General features: G+C 41.1%; 1 protein-coding gene across 2 annotated transcripts in view; it reads left to right on the top strand.

Moving 5' to 3' along the window:
• The window catches only part of ITPR1 (inositol 1,4,5-trisphosphate receptor type 1), a 307,485-nt gene that overhangs the window by 88,197 nt on the left and 196,815 nt on the right, over nucleotides 1-22,473 (top strand). For both annotated transcript variants that reach the window (XM_021695119.2, XM_021695118.2), the window contains exons 3-4: nucleotides 11,062-11,177; nucleotides 21,497-21,583. In XM_021695119.2, the coding sequence (XP_021550794.1) occupies nucleotides 11,062-11,177; nucleotides 21,497-21,583 (203 nt within the window). The remainder of the gene's footprint in view (nucleotides 1-11,061; nucleotides 11,178-21,496; nucleotides 21,584-22,473) is intronic.

Below are 22,473 nucleotides of genomic sequence, written 5' to 3'. Positions count from 1 at the left end.
CTTCTAAGTTAGTTTGTAGTTAGCTGTTGTGGTTATTGCCCTTTTATAGGCAAGATACAAAAACCTACAGAGATGAGATAATTTTCTCCAAGATCATACAGCTAACATGATAGAGCTGAGGTTTAAACCCACTCAGCTAGATGGTAGAGCAGTGTACACTTGAGCCCTTCCGTGTCTGAGTTTCCTATGACTTACCTGACCTGGAATATAGGCTTCCACATACTCCATCAGGTCTCAAGGGTCTGTGGTCCCATAGGAATGACTCATTTGCTAGAGGAAGAGAACTGGAGTAACGTGGCCAACACTGCTCAGCTAGTGAGGGGTGGAACCAGGCCTGGACACCCAGCTTTCCAGATTTGCTGTCTCTTACTTTTTGGCATTCTCTTCGGTGACGGTAAAAGCCTTTGTTTATTTCCATTGCCAGCAGAGTGCAGTGGTTTTTCACACTGCAGTTCAGCTAGGACTAAGATAAGCCAAAAAGCAAACTGCTGGAAGAATATTGGGTAGCTCACAAAGTCAATAGGGAGGCAACCAGGCTCAGGCACTAAGGGAGGTGTAGGGGCACAGCAAGGTACTTGCTTCGGAACCCTTTTGGCGGGGAGGGTGCTGCCTCTGTTGCAGTGACCCATCACCCCTCATTGATACACTGTGCATATTGCCCCGGACATCTGACCCTGCTGTCACAGTGATCTTTAACTGGCTCTGGGTCTCTGCCTCTGTCTGTCCAGGTGCAGAGGGCAGGACATCTGACATTCCAAGGGCTAGCAGATGCCTGTGCTAAGGCTGCAGCTGGAAGGAACTTGTGTGCACTTTTGTATAGTGGGAAGAGGCCTTGCCTTTTTAACTAAATTTTTTACTTTCTATCTCTGGGTTAAAGCTGATCCATTTTCAATAATGTGTGCAAATAAGTAAATAAAAATTTGCTTGGTTGAGCTGAAGTAGGAATTTCTACCTGTGTTTCCACTTTATTAATGTGTTTGTGAATGATGACCCTACAACCAGGAAAGATGATGAAGGTAGAGGAAAATAGCCTTGCCTGTAGTCAGCTTGGGTTTTCTTTTTTTTTTCCATGTATTTTTTTTAAGATTTTATTTATTTATTTGATAGAGAGAGGGAGAGCACAAGCAGGTGGAGTGGCAGGGAGAGGGAGAAGCAGGCTCCCCACTGAGGAAGAAGCCCAACGTGGGGCTCAATTCCAGGACCCTGGGATCATGACCTGAGCCGAAGGCAGCTGCTTAACTGACTGAGCCACCCAGGCGCCCCTCCATGTATTTTTTTAAATTGAAATATATTTGATATATAACATTGTATAAATTTAAGGTATACAACTTGATAATTTGATACATTTATATATTGTGATATGATTGCCATTGTAGCAATAATTAGCATATCTATCACATTGCATAGTTATCCTTTTTTTATTTATTGGAATAATTAAGTTCTGTCTCTTAGCAAATTTGATGATTATAGTACACTACTGTTGTCTACATTCACTGTCTTGCGCATCAGATCTCTAGGGCTTATTTACTACTTGTAAGTTTGTACTCTTAAACAGTATCTGTCCTGAGTTTTCTACTCAGAAAAAGCATCTGGTTGCCTAAATGGGAAAGAATTACCGCGTTTTCCTTTGTCTCTTAATAACAACGTGTATATTTTTTTACAGACAGGTAATGGAAGGTTTATTTGGCAGTCCCAATTGGAAAATGTCACTTAACTTCAAAGGGCTCCTGTCATGACTTGGGAAATGTGATTAGCAAGCAACAGACACAACCAACAGTCTGGTTTCCTCTTAATAGTGAACTGGAGTTAATTACTTGTTCATGGAAGGCTTTTCTTGGAATTAAGAGTAGGTTTTACTTTTGTGAACTGCCATTTTAGAGTATTCTTCCACCTTGAGTATCCATTTATTCATTGGCCCAATATTTTTTCTTTTTTTTTTTTATTATGTTATGTTAGTCACCATACAGTACATCATTAGTTTTTGAGGTAGTGTTCCATGATTCATTGTTTGCGTATAACACCCAGTGCTCCATGCAATATGTGCCTTCCTTAATACCCATCGCCGGGCTAACCCATCCCCCCCACCCCCATCCCCTCTAAAACCCTCAGTTTGTTTCTCCGAGTCTATAGTCTCTCATGGTTCATATTCCCCTCCGATTTACCCCCCTTCATTTTTCCCTTCCTTCTCCTAATGTCCTCCATGCTATTCCTTATGTTCCATAAATAAGTGAAACCATATGCTAATGGACTTTCTCTGCTTGACTTATTTCACTTAGCATAATCTCCTCCAGTCCCATCCATGTTGATGCAAAAGTGGGCTATTCATCCTTTCTGATGGCTGAGTAATATTCCATTGTATATATGGACGACATCTTCTTTATCCATTCGTCTGTTGAAGGGCATCTCGGCTCTTCCCACAGTTTGGCTATTGCAGACATTGCTGCTATGAACATTGGGGTGCATATGGCCCTTCTTTTCACTACATCTGTGTCTTTGGGGTAAATACCCAGGAGTGCAATTGCTGGGTCATAAGGTAGCTCTATTTTTAATTTTTTGAGGTACCTCCACACTGTTTTCCAAGGTGGTTGTACCAACTTACATTCCCACCAACAGTGTAAGAGTGTTCCCCTTTCTCCACAACCTCTCCAACATTTGTTGTTTCTTGCCTTGTCAGTTTTTGCCATTCTCACTGGTGTAAGGTGGTATCTCAGTGTGGTTTTCATTTGAATTTCCCTGATGGCTATTGATGATGAACATTTTTCATGTGTCTGTTAGCCATTTGTATGTCTTCTTCAGAGAAGTGTCTGTTCATGTCTTCTGCCCACTTTTTGACTTGATTATTTGTTTTTTGGGTGTTGAGTTTGAGAAGTTCTTTATAGATTTTGGATACCAGCCCTTTATCTGTAGTGTCATTTGCAAATATCTTCTCCCATTCTGTGGGTTGCCTCTTTGTTTTGTTGACTGTTTCCTTTGCTGTGCAGAAGCTTTTTATCTTGATGAAGTCCCAAAAGTTCATTTTTGCTTTTGTTTCCCTTGCCTTTGGAGACATGTGTTGAAAGAAGTTGCTGTGGCCAGTGTGGAAGAGGTTACTTCCTATGTTCTCCTCTAGGATTTGGATGGATTCCTGTCTCACATTGAGGTCTTTCATCCATTTTGAGTTTATCTTTGTGTATGGTGTAAGAGAATGGTCAAGTTTCATTCTTCTGCATTGGCCCAGTATTTTACTGAATGCCGTGGAGACAGAATGATGAATAAGGCAGATTAGTCCTACCATTGTGAAACTTTCAGTGTAGTAAAGTTGAATTGGGAGAATACTTGAAATATGGATTGTTTACTATTTCCCTTTCAATACTTCTTTTTAAATCTTAACTCCATTACTGGGGAATACTCTGCCTTTTCTTCTGTCTGTTCTTTTGAAATTTTTATTCTCTGCCCTTCCCCCTTTCAAAAGAAGGCAATATATGAATGATCAACACTTAAATTTTTTGTTTTTGTAACTTACATAACTCTCCCCTTGATTTCTCTCCATATAAAATTGCATTTATATATGATGGGTGAATAAAGAATTTTTTTAAAAAAATGATGGTTGATTATTTGTGTTTCTGGTCCTTGAAGTAGGTTTGAAGAGCTCAAATTCTATGAGAGAAGGGACTGTTTTTGTCTAGTTAACTGCTGCAACACTGGCCGGTGGATGGTGGTAGAGAGGGTGAAATGGATCCTTGGCATTCTGAAGGACAGACAGCCATAGAGGTTTGCTAGGTACCCAGCAAATGCCTTCTTCCTGGGCACTCAGCTGAAGTACATATTTTAGTTCCTTGTAGCACCGTGAGGTCATGTGATTGGCTATCAGCAATGACTGGTGATACAGGTTTTGTGTTACTCCCAGGCCAGTACAGTTAAGAGCTGGTGTGCCTTCTCATGGCTCTCTTCCCTAGAACCTTCTCCTTCAGTTGAAATTGGGAGACCCGAGGGCCTGTGAGACTTGTCTTTGGGGTGTCTGCCCAGTAGCAGAATTGCTGGATTACATGTTATAGGCTCTGTGTATCTATATAACTTGACTCCTCCCTAGTAGCTACACTAGTCTGTGTATCCATCAACAGTGCAGAAGGGTTCTGTATCCCCACTGCTCCCTGGCATTATCCAGCTTGCTGCCTTTTGTCACTCATTTGTGGAGTGGTAACTCAGAACTGAGATGCCCTTGAGTACAAAAAGGTTGTTTTAGAAAGTTACACATTTTCATTGATAGGTGCACATTCTTTAAAAAATGAAATATTGAGGGTTGGGAATGAACTTCATAGATAGGGACTTTCTTTTGTGGGTGATGACAATGTTTTGGAACCAGGTACAGGTGGTGGTTGCACAACATTATGATGTACTAAATGCCACTGCATCGTTCACTTTAAAATGGTTATTTTTATGTTATGTGAATTTCGCCTCAAAGAAGTTCAAATATTGATAAAATGCAGAATAAAAATAACAGTCCTGTGTCTGACACCTCCTGCCTCCCACTTTCCAGAGGCAACAATTTAGAATATTTTAACATTTTCTACTGGTATTTACCCCTGTATTTCTAGATGATGTGTATCTCTTGATGTCTGTAGATGAACCTATTATAAATATCTTCTGCTGACTTCCTGTTATTGTAGATGAGGTTGGCTTTCCGACACTCTTCTGCTCCTCTTCCATCCTCCCATTAGAGTTGTACCACTTCTTTTTGGCTAGACTAATAATGTCAGTCTTAGATTTTTATGACTATGTAAATATTGTTCACTGTTGAGCTACTGACATACTAGATTTTAATGTGCAGCTTTCCTGTGGAGTTAGCAATAATGTTTTCTTTGTTTACATAACTCATAGCGTGTACTGAGTCTTCTCTGCCTCTGAAAGCCTGAGTATGTTTCCATGTGGCAGGGGATGGAATCATCTGTCACTCCTGGTCCTCAGCACCATGCTCTCAGCCCCTGGAGCGCTTTGTCCTTGCTCTGGCTTGGGCAGTGATGTGCCCTGCACAATGTCCTCCTGGGTTCCTGAGCTTTTCCAGGGTTCCACTGGGCAAATTGTTTTCCTTCTCCCTGGTACCCCTCTGCAGACACTCAGGCTTCACTTCTCTCTCTCTATCAAGTTCCACCCCTCCATCCTCTTTCCATCTTCATTTATTGCAACTTGGGAAGATGGAACTGAGTTTCGTAGGGGATGGATTTAGGTTTTACTGTTTTCTTTTGGGGGGGAGGGAAAGGAGAGAGGAGGGGTCTTTTTTTCTGCCCTCCCTAGTCAAAGATGTGTAGCTCCATTCTATTTGTAATGCTGACTTCCTCAACGTTTCTCCTCTTCAGCATCCCTCCCCTCCCCCGCCCACACTCCTTAAATAACTCCTGTATTTCCAACCTGCTAGTTGATGGATGGCTTACTCAACATTTCAGCTTGGATGTTTCATAGGCATCTCAAACGAAGCATAGTTGAAATTACTGATTTCTACTTTTCTCCCCAAATCCACTCCTCCCCAGCCTTCCCTTTCTTAGTAGGCACCAACACCAGAAAGAAGGCTCCCTTAGGAGGTTCTTGGCTTAAAGTCCTTTGGTAGCTTCTCACTGCTTTTAGAATAAAAATTAGATGCCTCCCCAGGGTCTACACCACCCTGCATGACGCAGTGTCTGCTTGCTTCTCTGGCCACATCTCTTGTAACTCTCCCTGTTGCCCAGTACCTTCAGGCCATCTTTTCTATTTTTTTTTTTAATCTTTTCAAAATTTCTTTTATTTAAGAGCCTTTGCGCTTGCTAGTCATCTTGCCTGGAAGGCTTTGCCACCAGGTGTTTATCAAGGCGGCTCCCCCACACCCTTCGGCTCTCTGTCAGATGCCACTGTGCCCGGGGTGCCCATCCTGATGACCCTGGGTCAGATGCTGCTTCTCCACAGCAGCCCCACTGGGCTTCCCTCCACATACTTTTGACTTGATGTCATTCAACTTGCATCTTTAGTTTTTTGCTGTCATTAAGAAACTTGCGAGTTGGGTGCAGTGTTGTATTTTCAGCACCCTGTACTGCACCCAGCACACAGTAGGCACGTTAGTAAATGGTAATTGTGTCCATGAATAGATTCCTGGGGGCTTAGGACTGGAGGTGTCTTGAGAGGACATACCTGTCATGACTTGGGGAGCTGTAGAGATTACAGCACAATATAGTCACTAACTCAGCAGCTATCACTGCACTCCTTCTGTACTCCTAGGCCCTGGGTTACGAGTGCATGCCAGACTGACAAAAATCTCTGCACTCAGGAGGCTTTCATTCTAGAGTTCAAAAATCTAGGGATGTAGGTGCAGGATGGTGTGGAGAGAGTGGGGTTTTGGCTGTTCTTCTGGCAGCCTTTATTATCTGACTTAGTCCCTAAGGTGGCTCCCTCTGAGAGGGCTTCTTTTGCTTTCTCCCCCAGGGACCCTGTTGCAGAGGGCTCCATGAACACCTGTTGACTTCTTCTTTCTGTTTTGTTTTTGTTTGTTTGGTTGGTTTTCCCAATGTGGGGCTTGAACTCATGACTCTGAGATCAAGACCTGAGCCATGATCAAGAGCCTGACACTTAACCAACTGAGCCACCCAAGTGCCCCTTGACTTCCTCTTCTCTTAACTGGACACCACAAATGCTCATTTCATAGTTAATGCATCCTCAAGTAGTTGACCCTTCTCCCTCCAACCAAGTTCTGGGATGCTGAAGGTCTCCCATGGCCTGTTCTGTTTGGGTTCCAGCCCACTGAGCCCTTCAGCATGTAACCCAACCCTCTGTTCGACTAATTTCTTCTGTGTTAGCCCAGTATGGCATCTGCTAAAGCTTAGGAATATTCAGAAGTAATTTTTTGAAAGCTTAGTTTATTCTTCAAAGGCCTAAAATAACACTTGTCACATAAGGTATTCTTTGTGGCATTTCTTTGGGGTGAGATCAAACCACTGTGTGTATGCGTGTGTGTACATGCATACATATATATATATACACATACACATACATGTACTCCCCTCTCTCAAATATGTATTATATATATTCTTCTGGATTTCCTGTATTTGTGTATTTCTATACTTGGCACAGTATTAGAATCCAGTGGAACTTTAATTTTGCCCTGCTGTGCCATCCAAATAGCAAAGGGCAATGTGGAGCCGCTGACTTGCAGAATTTTGGAAGGTTAGTTTAACATCACATTTGAATTGCTTAATTTAATTTTCTCTTTGAATCAGTTGCTAAGCAACTGGGAAGACAGGACAAAATCAGCAAGGCTAATTTGGTTTTGTTACTAGTTTGTTAGCATCTCTTATATTTACATAGCTGGTTGGTTGTAAATACGCTTAATCCAATGCAGTGCTTTGTTTTGTCCAAGGAAAATAGTTGGTGTGGAAGTTATGGCAAGACTTTGGTTGGATTGATAGTACTTAAATTGACACTGTCATCCTAGATGAAGGGAAAGTCCCCTGAAGTTTTGAGCCTGTGTTGTGGCCCATTTATTTAAGTGGGGTGTTTGACTTGGCTGTCCCATGAACACTTGTAGAATGGTACTTTCCATTTCATGTTAATCCCTTGGCATTATGATTCCAGCCTGATTGTTCCTAGAACCAACTTAAATTCTTTTGTTTGCAATTTATACCATTTAGCTATTATCATATGAAGTGTGTTAGAGGAAAAAAATAGACTGCTTTACTCTCATTATTGATGAAGTTTGAAATTGTTTACCTAATTTGGCCCATAAAGTAAGTTCTGTGTCAAATACTAATACTGATGGCATTCATGTTTTGAATGCCTTTTTTTAAAGTCATGTGATTATCAAGGAAGTCACCATTGTCCAGCCCACCTCTGTCCACCACCAAAGCTAGGACCTAAGCTGACCAATAGTCTCATGGTTGTGTGTGCTTGTTCATGGGGTAAATGGGGGGGGGGGTTCACATATGTGAAACTGGTAGGAATACCGTCTCAGTGATGTCATTAAGTTGCCACTGAGACAGTAAATGACAGTGACGTGTGGCTTTCATAAGAGGTGGGGACAACAGCTCTATCTTTTAATAGGTTACCTGCAGTGTCCTTTGTTTTCTAATGATCTAGATGGCATCTTTCATATGCCCTAATGATTACTTTGAGTAGGTGGATTATGTTCTTGATAAGGGTAGGCATCAGTGGTTTTATATTTAACTTATAACTGCTTGTGATTAGGTAGAAATATTTAGTGAAGAAGGAGATTACAGAAAGGGGGCAAGTACTTTTTATTTCTACAATTAAATGATCTTTTATTTTTTTTCCTGAACAGTGTCAAGGGATTGTGTAGTACTTTGTAAAAATTCAATGATCCCAACAGAAGAAACGGTGATCTGAATTAGAGCAAAGTCCTAGTGTCTACATACTTGATAGCAAATGAATTTTTGTTGCTTTGAAAGAGTTATTTGGTGTAGACTATAACTAGGTATTCTCCTGTTTGAGGTCCTTTAAGAGAATCTGTTTCAGTGAACAGATGAGAATAAGTGTGTGGTTACTAGATTGAATGTCCTTAGAAGCTCGTTCTGAAATACTTCAGAGTATACTTTTTCCAAACCTGGGTTTTCATTCCAGAGTTATTAATTTTACTCTATAAATACTTAATCTTTTTTTTTTTTTTTAAGATTTTTTATTTATTTATTTGACAGAGAGAGAGACACAGCGAGAGAGGGAACACAAGCAGGGGGAGTGGGAGAGGGAAAAGCAGGCTTCCCGCGGAGCAGGGAGCCCGATGTAGGGCTCCATCCCAGGACTCTGGGATCATGACCTGAGGCAAAGGTAGACGCTTAATGACTGAGCCACCCAGGCGCCCTAATACTTAACCTTTTAAAAACCCAGTTATGTCAAAATGTAAACTTCTTAGGGAATAAGTGTCAATTTTCGTGTTAGTTTTTTAGAGCAATTATTTCTAAACTTTTTTGGTAGCATGTCCCTATCAAAAATATTTGACAAGTATACATCTAAACTATGTCTATGTAAATATTTAAAAGTTCTATATATGTGTTACAGTACTAATATATTGTATACATTATAAAAACAGGAAAATAAACATTGATGAAAAGATGAAGATTAAACAGCGTAGTATCCTATCATGATTATCCTATTATGATTATCCTACCGTAAGGCACAGAGGTGCTGTAGGGTTAGGCTCATCATTAGAGACAGTGCTTTAAATGGTTTTATCAGGTTTATTATCTAGGTGATTTCAGATTTTCTTTTTTAGATCATCATTATTTTCCCTGTCTAGTGGCTCACAAGAGGAATGCAACAAGGGTTGATTGTGCCTTTTTCTTACGTGCTCGGTTTGCATTACAATTATCTTGTGCTCGATTTGCATTACAATTATCTTCGATGTTTGGATTTCTTTGCAGAAATACTTTGAAGCCACTTGTCTGTTGTGTGAGGGCCAGTTCTTTTTTTTTTTAATTTTATTTTATTATGTTATGTTAGTGACCATAATTACATCATTAGTTTTTGATGTAGTGTTCCATGATTCATTGTTTGTATATAACACCCAGTGCTCCATGCAGAACGTGCCCTCCTTAATACCCGTCACTGGGTTAACCCATCCCCCCACCCCCCTCCCCTCTAAAACCCTCAGTTTGTTTCTCAGAGTCCATAGACTCTCATGGTTCATCTTCCCCTCCGACTTCCCCCCCTTCATTTTTCCCTTCCTACTATCTTCTTCTTCTTTTTTTTTTTTTTTTAAACATATAATGTATTATTTGTTTCAGAGGTACAGGTCTGTGATTCATCACAGCGCTCACCATAGCACATACTCTCCCCAATGTCTATCACCCAGCCACCCCTCCCACCCCCCACCACTCCAACAACCCTCAGTTTGTTTCCTGAAATTAAGAATTCCTCATATCAGTGAGATCGTATGATACTTGTCTTTCTCTGATTGACTTATTTCACTCAACATAATACCCTCCAGTTCCATCCACATCGTTGCAAATGGCAAGATTTCAGGGTTTTTTTGTTTTTGTTTTTGTTTTTTTGATGGCTGCATAATGTTCCATTGTATATATACACCACATCTTGTTTATCCATTCATCTGTTAATGGACGTCTTGGCTCTTTCCATAGTTTGGCTATTGTGGACATTGGTGCTTTAAACACTGGGGTGCACGTGCCCCTTCGGATCACTACATTTGTATCTTTGGGGTAAATACCCAGTAGTGCAATTGCTGGGTCGTAGGGTAGCTCTATTTTCAACTTTTTGAGGAACCTCCATACTGTTTTCCAGAGTGGCTGCACCAGCTTGCATTCCCACCAACAGTGCAGGAGGGTTCCCCTTTCTCCGCATGTGAGGGCCAGTTCTACTACCTAAGACGATATATGAAGTCATATGAGCCCAGGCATACCCACATGGAAACACATCATGATGCACCGACACTGAGGGACAAAGGCTTGTGCTGTTTCAGTGCAAGCCCCCCTAATAGTTTATTTCTGCTCCCGAGAATCATCTTGTATATGGTGCTCAAGAGACCACTGCCCTAAGAGGTCCCTGCCAAAAAGATTCTTTAGTATTTATTTATTTCTAAGTAGGTTCCAGCATGGAGCCCAACATGGGGCATGAACTCACGACCCTGAGATCAAGACCTGAGCTGAAATCAAGAGTCAGACGCTTAACCCACTGAGCTACCCAGGCACCCCTTCTGTAGTTTTTTTTTTTTTTTTTTAATGTAGTTGGATGGAAGAGAGTTATATTTACATATGAAAATGCTTGTGTTGTTGCATATTACTAGGGTGTCCATCCTTCTGTCTGCCCATCATGAAGGAAAGGAGATCACTATGGGGTAGCTTTAAGAGCTCTGAACTCCGAGTCCTAGATCCGCCCCTAACTGGCTGTGTGACAATGGCCATTGAATTGACTTACTTTCTGAAAGCCTCAGTTTCCTCACCTGGCACCTCACATTGTGGTGGTATAGATTAAAGGTCAGAGGAAAGGTTCCTAAAAGGGCCTTGTAACTTGTCATTTATACATACGTAGAATGTTTTTTCATAGGTTGAATGCATATACTTCCTCAAAAATGATTTTTATTTGTTTCACTTCTAGATTGCCTCTTTAAGCTATGTCCCATGAATCGCTACTCTGCCCAGAAGCAGTTCTGGAAAGCTGCCAAGCCAGGGGCCAACAGCACAACAGATGCCGTATTGCTCAACAAACTGCACGTACGTATTTGCGAGGGACCTCTCCATGATGGGGGTCTTAGGAACGGCCACTTGGGTTGTGTCTGAGTGAAGTGAGTTAGCTTTGCAACCCTCCAGCTCTGGGCACAGGCTTTCCTATGTCCTTTGATAAAGGGGTAAAAGGGAGTTGACCCTAAGAAGAGATGGGTTGGAGTCAACCTGGGATCCCTTGAGAGTTACTGTTTTCTTAGCCATTCCCTTTCTGGGGTGACTCTAGCTAGAGTACTGGTTATGAGCACAAGCTCTGGAAGCAAATCCTGGCTGTATCACTCACTCAGTACTGATCTTGGGAAAGTTAATTAGCTCTTTGGTGCCTTCATTACCTGCTTCTAAAATGAGAATGGTAATAATATCCACATCAAGAGATTGTTGTGAGAATTATGTGAAATGAAACATAAAAGGCACATGAACAGTGCCTGCAACGTAATAAGTGCTTAATAAATTTTAGCACTGTATATATCTTGACTATTAGTTGGCATATAAGCTTATTCCACTGCTGATGTGTTGTGTGACCATGAGCGAGTTTCGGAGCCTCTCTGAGCATATTTCTCCATCTGTAAAACAATGACATAGTTTTCTAGTGTCTCGTATCTAGATGACCTAATTCTTTGGTGAGGCTAATTTGTGTGGAACTACTTTGAGATATTTAGAAGGACATGACATATATCCAATGTAGTAGTATTAAAATTGCAACCCATTCACTATGCCCCTTTCTTGCTTTATTTTTCTCAATGTCATTTATCATAATCTTTCTAATGTATCTTATCAGCTGGCTACCCCCACTTGTATGTAAACTATTTGAGGGCACAGATTTGTGTCAGGTTTGCACATTGCTGTCTCTCTCATGCCTGTAACACACAGTAGGCACTCAAATATTTACTAATGGAATGAAAAACAAAGGTCTCTTTTGAGACTTAGTGGTAATAGTTAAAGACGTAGAGTATCTGTGAGCACCATGGAGCTTACCAGGTCATCTGTCACGCTGGCTCTCCTTGACTAATTTCTTTTCTTTTCTTTTTTTTTTGGCAAAGTCACAACCAGCTGCATTTGGTAAAAGGAAGGGTCCTGTGGAGGGCCTTCTTGGTCCCGTGCGTACCATGTTGGATGGGGTTAGGTGCTCTAGGTCTGATGAAAAGACCTGGTTCCTAAACTCAGTGAGCTTGTCCAGGGTGAGAACACACAGGCAGTAACTCCCATTGCATTTAAAATGAAATCTAGACGTTATGCTTTGCTGGACCCTGCTTTCTCCTCTGAGCCTTCTGAACTGCACTCACTCTGCTCCAGTAGCTTTATTTCACTTCATTTTTTTGAGCGCCATAGTCTCTTAACAATTTTGCTACCTTTGTGCTTCCAGTTTGTCAACTTAGAACTTTCTTCTCCTGACTTTTCCTAGGTGAAGACCTTTGCCTCCTTCATATCTCTGTTTAAGTGTTATCTCAGCGAGGTCTCACCTCACCTCCCTTATCTCAGCGATGCCCTGCTGGCTTTCTTCCACTGCAACACTATTTTTCTCAGCACTGATGACAGTCTGCAATTATATGTAGTACTTCCCTTAATTATCCTCTTTCATTCATTAGAATGACAGCTCCCCACGATGAGAAGCAATGGCTGGCTTGTTCACCGCTGTGTCCCCAGCGCCTGTGATAGTATCTGGCCCATAGTAGGTGCTCAAGAAATATTTGTTGAATGAAGGAGCACAGTGCTAGGTAATTGGGATAAAACTGTGACAGCATCTGAACCCTCTGGGAGCTCAAGAGTTAATAAGGAATAAAGAAGTGGTGACAAGATAGTGTGGCAAGTACTATTAAGGGGTGAACCTAAAAGCACCTAGGAGGCTGTGGGAACACCTAGATGGGGCACCCAAATCCATCTCTGTGAGTAAGTGTGGGCGATGTGGTAGTCAGGGAGGGCTTCCTGGAGGAAGAAGAAGTGACAAGCCTCATTCTGAGGCATCTGTGGGAGTCAGAGGGTAGGAGAAGAAGAGAGAACAGAAACAAATAGGTTGGTTTGAATACTTAAGGAATTGCATCATTATTTTCATGATTTTAGGGCAGACATTCTCAACCTCAACAGACTCCCTCTTAATAGAAAATACTATGTAACTATATGAACAGGAAATAACATTCATAAATAATACAACCTCTGAAGACACCAGATTTTTTTAAAATGAATTATGAAGGAGAAATAAAAGGAAAGTAATAAATCTTATAATCGTGTACTTTAGTTAATGCTTGGGCAGGATTACTCTAGGGGACTTAAGGAAGTAAATGTTCACTCCTGTTTGTATAAACTCTGAGGCAACCAAAGACTGTGACTCAGGTAGGTGTGTAGTACTGGCTGCTAAAAAGCATGTTTTTTGTAAGTAATTTTCCAAAATGGTCAGCAGATCTTGGTAGTGTTACAAATAATGCAAAGTACACTCTTCCCTTTATTAAATAGCCCTTGCATTTTGGGTAAATGTATTAATGGTAATTAAACCATGTAAAACTATGCTTTGTGTTGATATGTAAAGTGGAGTTAGGAGCTAGACCCAGAAATTGCAGACAGCCTTTTAACCCATGTAAATGACAACCAGACATACAACTGTACAGGATTAATAATGCTTTATCCTTATACAGGATGGTACCATGCATTTTGGGGCATCCAGCATCCTGAGTCCTGTGCACTGAATATCAGTAGCATCCCCCGCCTCCCCCAATTTTGTGATGACCCAGGGTCCTCCTGACGTCTGTGCTGGGACTATGGGAATCTAGCTGAATGGGTTGGGCAAGATTGTTTAATCTTGCACATCTCTCTAATTAGCTATTTAGTGCTTATGCCTGTGGGGTTATCTTGGAAGAAGTACGTCTTCTGTAGTTCGGACTTTTCTTTTTCTGATATGAAAATCATTCTGTTCAATCATATCTTAAGAGTACATCTCAAGGGGCGCCTGGGTGGCTCAGTTGGTTGAGCGACTGCCTTCGGCTCAGGTCATGATCCTGGAGTCCCTGGATCGAGTCCCGCATCGGGCTCCCTGCTCGGCGGGGAGCCCGCTTCTCCCTCTGACCCTCCCCCCCTCTCATGTGCTCTCTCTCTCTCTCATTCTCTCTGTCTCAAATAAATAAATAAAATCTTAAAAAAAAAAAAGAGTACATCTCAAAAACCTTCCTTTTCCTATGCTTTTTACAGCAGGAGTTGTAAAATCAGATTCCTCTTGACGATGCAGGAAGCCAACTGGAATAAAAGGAACTTGGTGGGCCTGGTTGCTAAGTGGAGTGTGCATGTCTGTGGGTCCAGAGGGGGCTGTTCTGTCCCCTTGCTGTTGCTGCGTGGGAACCTGGGCCCAGAGCTGCTGCCACATCTTCTACTTTTTTCAAGAGAAGCTAAAAATTCATGCTTTATATCTAATATCTCAATTTTTAAAAAAATGTTGGCAACTAATTCAATTGAAGTTTAAAGCATCCATTCAGTACAATAATGTCTCAAGCTGGATGGGGTTCTTTAGCCACCTGTTTGCAACCTGTGATGAAGTGTCAATGGAAATTGCTTTCAGTGCTCCTTCCCATGAATGAACTGTGCAAAAAACTGCACAGTTGAAAAAAATGCAATCTTGAAGGTGATCAAGAACTCTGAACTCCTTATTTAAAAAAAAAAAGAAAGGGGCGCCTGGGTGGCTCAGTTGGTTAAGCGACTGCCTTTGGCTCAGGTCATGATCCTGGAGTTCCAGGATCGAGTCCCGCATCGGGCTCCCTGCTCAGCAGGGAGTCTGCTTCTCCCTCTGACCCTCCCCCCCTCTCATGTGCTCTCTCTCATTCTCTCTCTCTCAAATAAATAAATAAAATCTTTAAAAAAAAAATTAAAAAAATTAAAAAAAAAGAAAGAAAATGAAATAGCTCTTTCATGCTGTTGGTTCTTTAAAACATTTTTTTACAAAGGAAACTAGTACTTTCCCCTGATTTAGGAGTACTGATGTGACTTGGATGTTGACTTTGTGCATTTCCTACTTTCCTGCTTCTTTGGACCTTTTTTTCCCCCTCTAGTGTCCAGAAGTTATGTACGTGTTTTAGTACAGTCATTAAAATGTTGTATTTTGGCCAGCTGCTTGCTTTTGGGGGTTGATGGCAAGTCTCCAGTGGGTTTTCATTTTTATTTTTGTCAACAACTGTGCAGCACCCCAATCAAAGGTCAGATTATTTTAAATTAATGCCATTTAAGGAATTAGTTGTCTAGACCACTTGACTTCCTTTTGACTAGGATAAGCAACATGTAAACAGCATTCTGAGGGAGAATGACATCTAGTGGCTGGTTACTGTGTGTTCATTCCCTCTGCAGGACTAAGTGGATCCTAACTCTTCTGGTCATGACTTCTCAAAAGTCTTTTGGCAAAATGAGCTTTCTCCCACCCACAAATCACATAATGTGTTCAAAGGCCTTGACTACTGTTTGCTGACAGCATTTTGACCTGCATTGTTTTGGTTCTGAGAAACGGTCAATTACATTAAGTCAGTCTTGACAAGCTAGGAAAAGCCAGAGGAATAGCAAGTCTCTTGTCTCCCGAAGCCTGGGTCCTCTATTGCTTGTTTTCAGAAGCCTTAATTCCCTATCGTATTACACAATGTAGAGTTTGTTGACCTGAAATAACCTTTCCCCACTGTTCCAGTGACCTTTCTGTAGTAACTGAATAATGGTTTCTCTGTTTTTCTGAAATAAAATAACAGGTGGCTATGATAAGATTGACCTTGATGTTGCTTAGGGAGCATGGTAATATCCATGGTGAACCACGGTGATAGAGACCGTAGCATTAAGTGTTATTTCTTCCTTAGAAATTCAAAACAGGGCACCTGGGTGGCTCAGTCGTTAAGCGTGTGCCTTTGGCTCAGGTCATGGTCTCAGGGTCCTGGGATCAAGCCCCATATTGGGCTCCCTGTTCAGCGGGAAGCCTGCTTCTCCCTCTCCCACTCCCCCTGCTTGTGTTCCCTCTCTCGCTATGTCTCTGTCAAATAAATAAATAAAATCTTAAAAAAAAAAAAAAGAAATTCAAAACAGTCCTCAACCCAGTGTGTAAGGGAAAAGAGCAAAAGGTATTTAAATTATTAGGTTTTAAATTTTGAAAATGTTACCATTTAAGATGACTTTTGAAAAAATCAAGGCTATTTGTCACAGAGATATGATGAGGTTTTTGAAGAAATAACACACATGAGTATGATAGAAAAATAATTGCAAAATATACATGAGTAAAAAAAGGAAAAAAAATACAGTCCCTAAATCTTACTCCTCAAATATGATCTTGGTTTATATTTGGTGTGTTCCCCCCCCCCCATTATATTCCTGTGTTTCTACATTTTGAAGTATCAATGGAAACGTACTGCTGTCTCCTCTTTCTTTAACTCACTTTTTTTCACTTAATATGTAATGAATAAATAAGAATCTTTTATTTTCATTTTATTGGCTACATGGTTCTTCCACGTATGTCAGCGCTGTAATTTTACATAGCCAATCCTTGTGGGGTGGGTGGTATTCGGAATCCTGACAGTTTTTATAGTACTGAAACTAGCTGTTACGGACTTGTTTGTGTGCAAGATTATCTTTTTAGGAGAAATTTCTGGAAATGAAATTGCTAAATCAAAGTTGCGCCTGTTGAAAATCTTTGAGAGACATGGCCAGAAAATCCTTCAGAAAGATTTGTCAGTTCACCGCCTTACAGCATGGGCCATTCCTTAGAATATGCTTGGAAGGATTTAACAGACCAAGTCACATTCTGTTCAAGGGTGAAGCAACCTCGATCAGTGGGCCCAGGTGTAGTTAGTACCTCACTACCTTTTTACCAATCTGTGCCTCACTCTTGAACCCAAAAATCATGAAGAATGGTTTTAAGACTGGAATTTGGCTTTGTGGCGGAAGTTATCTAAGGACCGATGGGCGAACTCAAGTGAACACATTTGGTATTTATATATTTAGTAAAAAGTAAAATGAATTGGAGAGTTTTCTCTTTAAAAAAGTACGCTTATACTTAAAGAAAAAGTGAATTCTTCAAATGGTCTATAAGGTCAATGCATGGAATGTTCATTCAGTAGTTATGTAGGCTTGGTTATCATTAAACCTTTCAACAGTATTACAGATGTGACAGTATTTTAAGAGAGGTTCTTAGGTATTCTCTAATATTTTCTAATTTTACCTTTTATATCTTTTTAGACAAATACTCTTTGGTAGAGCTGGTGGTACTTAATTAGTTTTTAATATGGAATATATGCCTTCTTGATGACTGACTTGATGTTTCTGTGTAGACATGTCAGCAAACACTGAGTTGCCCCTTTTGCACTTCATCTAAGCGTAGGAACTTAATATTTTAGATGAGTGCTTCTTAAACTGAGGCCACTGGAAATTGGGAGTAAGAGGAATGTCCATGAGAATTTTCTCTCTTAAACAGTAAACTTTATGTCATTTAAACCCAAGAAACACAGCTTTGTGATTTACTAAAGATGAGTCCTTTCAGTATGAGGTTTTGAGTAGAGGAAAAAAACTGTATTTGTTGGAAGACGTTGTGTCTTATTTTATTGAACGTATTGATTTTTCCCACTTGGACATTTTTTTCTTTCTTCAGTTGTTTTGTCTGTATTAGCAGAGACAACTACTTAGTGGCAAGAACAAATACCTCTTTAAGAAGTCTAAACCCTCCTTCCAAGTAGATTGTCCAGTGCTGTGTTTGGGAGACTACCTATAGAACCTGTGCGGTGCTCTGGAGATCTCTGGAGGGGTGCAGCACAGGCATGAAACTAGGAAGAACAGAAGGTGGGAAGAAATGTAGGGAGGGTGTGGATGGAGGGGAAGAGAGACCTAGGAACGGTGCTGAGGGCAGTTCGGATGCCTAGGATTGGCATGTTGTCTGTGCTGGTATTATTTCTGGATGTGTCTTGAACCCAGGGGTTTTTATCCTTGGGTAACTGAGAGAAGCAGACTGGTAACTAATTCTGGGAGAGAGAGGGGAGGAAAGCCTCTGAATAGACCATTGTTTTACAGGGTTGAGACAGATGTGAGAAACTTACAGTGATCTGCACTAACATAGGCAGATCATCCCCTCTTGTAATGTGGTTTCTTTTTGGTTTAGGATTGCTTTCTGCAGCTTATTTTTTTTTTTTTGAGGTCTTTTTTTTTAATTAACATATAATGTGTTATTTGTTTCAGGGGTACAGGTCTGTGATTCATCAGTCTTTCACAAATCACAGCGCTCACCCTAGCACATACCCTCCCCAATGTCCATCACCCAGCCACCCCAACCCCCCCACCCCCCTCCACTCCAGCTTGTTTCCTGAGATTAAGAGTCTCTTATGGTATATCTCCCTCTCTGGTCTCATCTTTTTCATTTTTCCCTCCCTTCCCCTGTGATCCTCTGCCTTGTTTGTCAAATTCCACATATCAGTGAGATCATACGATAATTGTCTTTTTCTGATTGACTTAGTTCACTTAGCATAATACCCTCTAGTTCCATCCACCTCGTTGCAAATGGCAAGTTTCCAAATTTTTGATGGCTGCATAATATTCCATTGTATATATGTACCACATCTTCTTTATCCATTCATCTGTTGATGGACATCTAGGCTCTTTCCATAGTTTGGCTATTGTGGACATTGCTGCTATAAACATTGGGGTTCTGCAGCTTATTTTTGTCAAAAGATGTACCTTCCTAAAAATACTTACACTGAAGGTAGAGATGGAGCATATGCTGGATTTAAAGGAAATGGAAAGATTCCTCCCCCACCCAACTTAGTCCACCAGTTGAAATTCTCATCATCAGAGTGTTAGAACATTTCTTAATTTTAGAAATGTATGTGTAATAATGTTAGAATTTATTGAATGCCTGTTATGTATCAGGCACGCATTTTCTCTGATCTCCCTTGCATTGTCCCCATTTTGTGATCGAGAACATTGAGTGGGGCTTGGGGAAATTAAGTAACCTGGCCAAGATGGTAGAGCTGGTGTGTGGTGGAGCCAGGCCCAAACCCAGGAGGTCCTGTGAGAATGCAGACTGTTCTTGGGAAAGAGGCCTGTTAGCCCATTGGCATCTGGGGGGCATCTGGCCTCAAGGAGAGGGAAACTCCAGGAAGAGAACAGTGGAAGCTATTCTGAAATGTATGGCTGGTCACCAGGGTTTTATTATCCATCAGATTAGATATGGAATTTCTTCTCTGCTAATTTACTTCTGTTTGACCCAGTCTAGGTTTGGGGGACAGGGCTTGGAACAACAGTTTCTTTATTGCCTAGGACAAAGCTGATTCCCCTTCAGCTTTGTTATAATATGATAACAGTACTTTCTGAGGTGTACAAGTAAGTGAATAAAAATGCCTGTTCCAGTTGATGGCCCTGGCAGACTATTCTGGAACCCTCTCTTCAGTTTTACCAGGTTCCCGAGCATGCCAAATTTGGACTAGTAATGTCTCCTGGCCCCATTTGTACCTATAGATTTGCAGTTAACCCAAATGTGGGTTTGAGGATTATCTCTGCTACTTAATAGATGTGTGGTTTTTTAAAAAATATCCAACATCATATTTTATTTATTTATTTTTTAATTGAAGCATAGTTGGCACACAGTGTTATGTTTCAGGTGTAAAACATAGTGACTTGACACGTTTATGGGTTATGCTCTGCTCACAAGTGTAGCTACCATCTGTCACCATACAACACTATTACAGTATCATTGACTGTATTCCCTATCTTGTGCCTTTCATCCCCATGACTTATTTATTCCATAACTGGAGCCCTGTACCTCCCACTCCTCTTCACCCATTTTGCCCATCTCCTACCCCCTCCCTTCTAGCACCTGCCAGTTTGTTGTCATTATATATTGGTCTGTTTCTGCTTTTTTTGTTTGTTCATTTCTTTTTTTTAATGTGGGGCTTGAACTCATGACCCTGAGATCGTGACCTGAGCTGAAATCAAGAGTTTGGATGCTTAGCTAACGGAATCACCCAGACGCCCCTTGTTTGTTGATTTGCTCTGTTTTTTAGGTTCCACATGTAAGTGAAATCATGAGGTATTTGTCTTTGTCTAACTCATTTCACTTAGCATAATACCCTCTAGGTTCATCCATATTGTCACAAATGGCAAGATTTCATTCTTTTTAATGGCTAAGTAATACTCCATTGTGTGTGTGTGTGTGTGTGTGTGTGTGTGTGTGGACACATACCACAATACAGATATGTGATTTTTAAAATAAGACATTATTTTTTAAAAGATTTTATTTATTTATTTGACACAGAGAGAGAGAACAAGCTGGGGGAGCGGGAGAGGGAGAAGGAGAAGCAAACTCCCTACTGAGCAGGGAGTCCAACGCAGGGGACTCTGGGATCATGACCTGAGCCGAAGGCAGACACTTAACCAACTAAGCCACCCAGGTGCCTCAAAATAAGACATTATTAAGCAAAATTTCAAATGTACACAGAAGTAAATAGTATAACAAACCCCTTGTGTACCCACTATCCCAACTAATTGCAATGTCAAATAAACCTTTTAATCTCTGTTTTTTCTTCTTAAAATGGTGATAATGGGGGCACCTGGGTGGTTCAGTCATTAAGCAGCTGACTTCAGCTCAGGTCATGATCCCAGGGTCCTGGGATCGAGCCTTGCATTGGGCTCCCTGCTTGGCAGGAAGCCTGCTTCTCCCTCTCCCACTCCCCCTGCTTGTGTTCCCTCTCTCGCTGTGTCTCTCTCTGTTAAATAACTAAATAAAAAGTCTTAAAAAAAAGTGGTGATAATGATCTTCTCCTCAGGGAACTACTATAAAAATTAAATAAATTACCGTAGTGTCTAGCAATAATAACCAGCATTCCATAAATGCTGCAGTGACCAGGCGCTGTGATACATGAGAGTGTAGGTGCTATTTTTATCCTCATATTACAAAAGTAGAAACTGAGGCTCATGAATGTTCCAGGATGCAGAACCAGAAATCACTTGAAACCAGCATTTAAATTCAATTTTATTTTACTCCAACTTAAAAGAGGACTTTTACAAATCATAAAAGGCTATGCAAATTCTCTCCCACCCCTACCCTATTTTCTTCAAAAATACACAAGCTTTTGACGTCGTCTTAACCTAAGCAGATGTCCATGAATGCCTGAAAGAAAAAAAATATATTTAAAAAAAGCCAAGAAGGCCAACAAAAACAAGGGCAGAGTGGGATGGCTTCCTGAACCCCTTGCTCATTTTGCTTAGGTATTTGCTTATTTCTGTGGCTCTTGTATGAACTGGTGACATTGGTTTTGCATCACTGTGGAGAAATATAAGCCATTGTTTCCTCTCTGTGACCAGTATTTCTTCTCCATGTACAGCATGCTGCAGACTTGGAAAAGAAGCAGAATGAGACAGAAAACAGGAAATTGCTGGGGACCGTAATCCAGTATGGCAACGTGATCCAGGTAGGTCATGGCCACCCTTCTCTTCTGGAGCTGGAGTGTTACAAAGAACAAAACTAAAAAATAAACACATGAGATTGGGTTTGGACAGCTTTCCAGCAGAACTCCCATGGAGACAGCCAGTCTGGTGCAAAACGTCTAGCATTTCTTCTTATATGGGTTGGATTCTTGGGCTTTTGAGTTGGCCCGCTCTCAGCACGAGAAGCCATTACTCTGCCCTGTAGTTGGTAATGTAAGTTCTGTGCAGATATTTTAAGTGAGAAGTTCCCTATCTGGAAATGAGCCTGGCTGCTGCACTTTTGTTTCACTTGCTTTCCTTGAAAGTTCTATTTGGTAAAAATTGGCTTCCCTGTAACTTTTATCTGTTGGTTCAAGAGCTGGTCACAGGGGCAGTAAGAGCAATTCAGTACCTCCAGGTAGAATATTTGATGATGGGTCTCATGTCTTGTCTCATGGGTTGTGGGGTTTACTTGTTGATCCCTTGTGGCTTTAAAGTTGGCATGGGGATAAAACACACTTTAGGAAATAGCTACTGCGGGGTTTGCTAAGAAAAATCTATCTGGGTCTATCCTTGCAGAAAATAGTGTGTGAGAAGGTCCAGTGCCAAATGTAGCCTTTTTCTTTTTTCTTTTCTTTTCTTCTTTTTTTAAGATTTTATTTATATATTTATTTTAGAGAGCTAGTGCCTGCACAAATGGGGGTGGGTGTGGGGTGGAGGAGCAGAGGGGGAAGGACAGGAGGGGAAAGAATCTCAAGCAGACTCCCCACTGAGTTCAGAACCCAACCAGAGGCTCTGACTAGTGACCCTGAGATTGTGACCTGAGCCAAAAACAAATCCAAGGCTTTACTGGCTGAACCACCCAGGTACCCCTGTAGCCTTTTTCTGTTTATCT

This window comes from Neomonachus schauinslandi, chromosome 1 (genome assembly GCF_002201575.2).
Source record: "Neomonachus schauinslandi chromosome 1, ASM220157v2, whole genome shotgun sequence".
Classification (NCBI taxonomy): Eukaryota; Metazoa; Chordata; class Mammalia; order Carnivora; family Phocidae; genus Neomonachus; species Neomonachus schauinslandi.
This window is presented reverse-complemented; position numbering and strand designations above follow the sequence as displayed.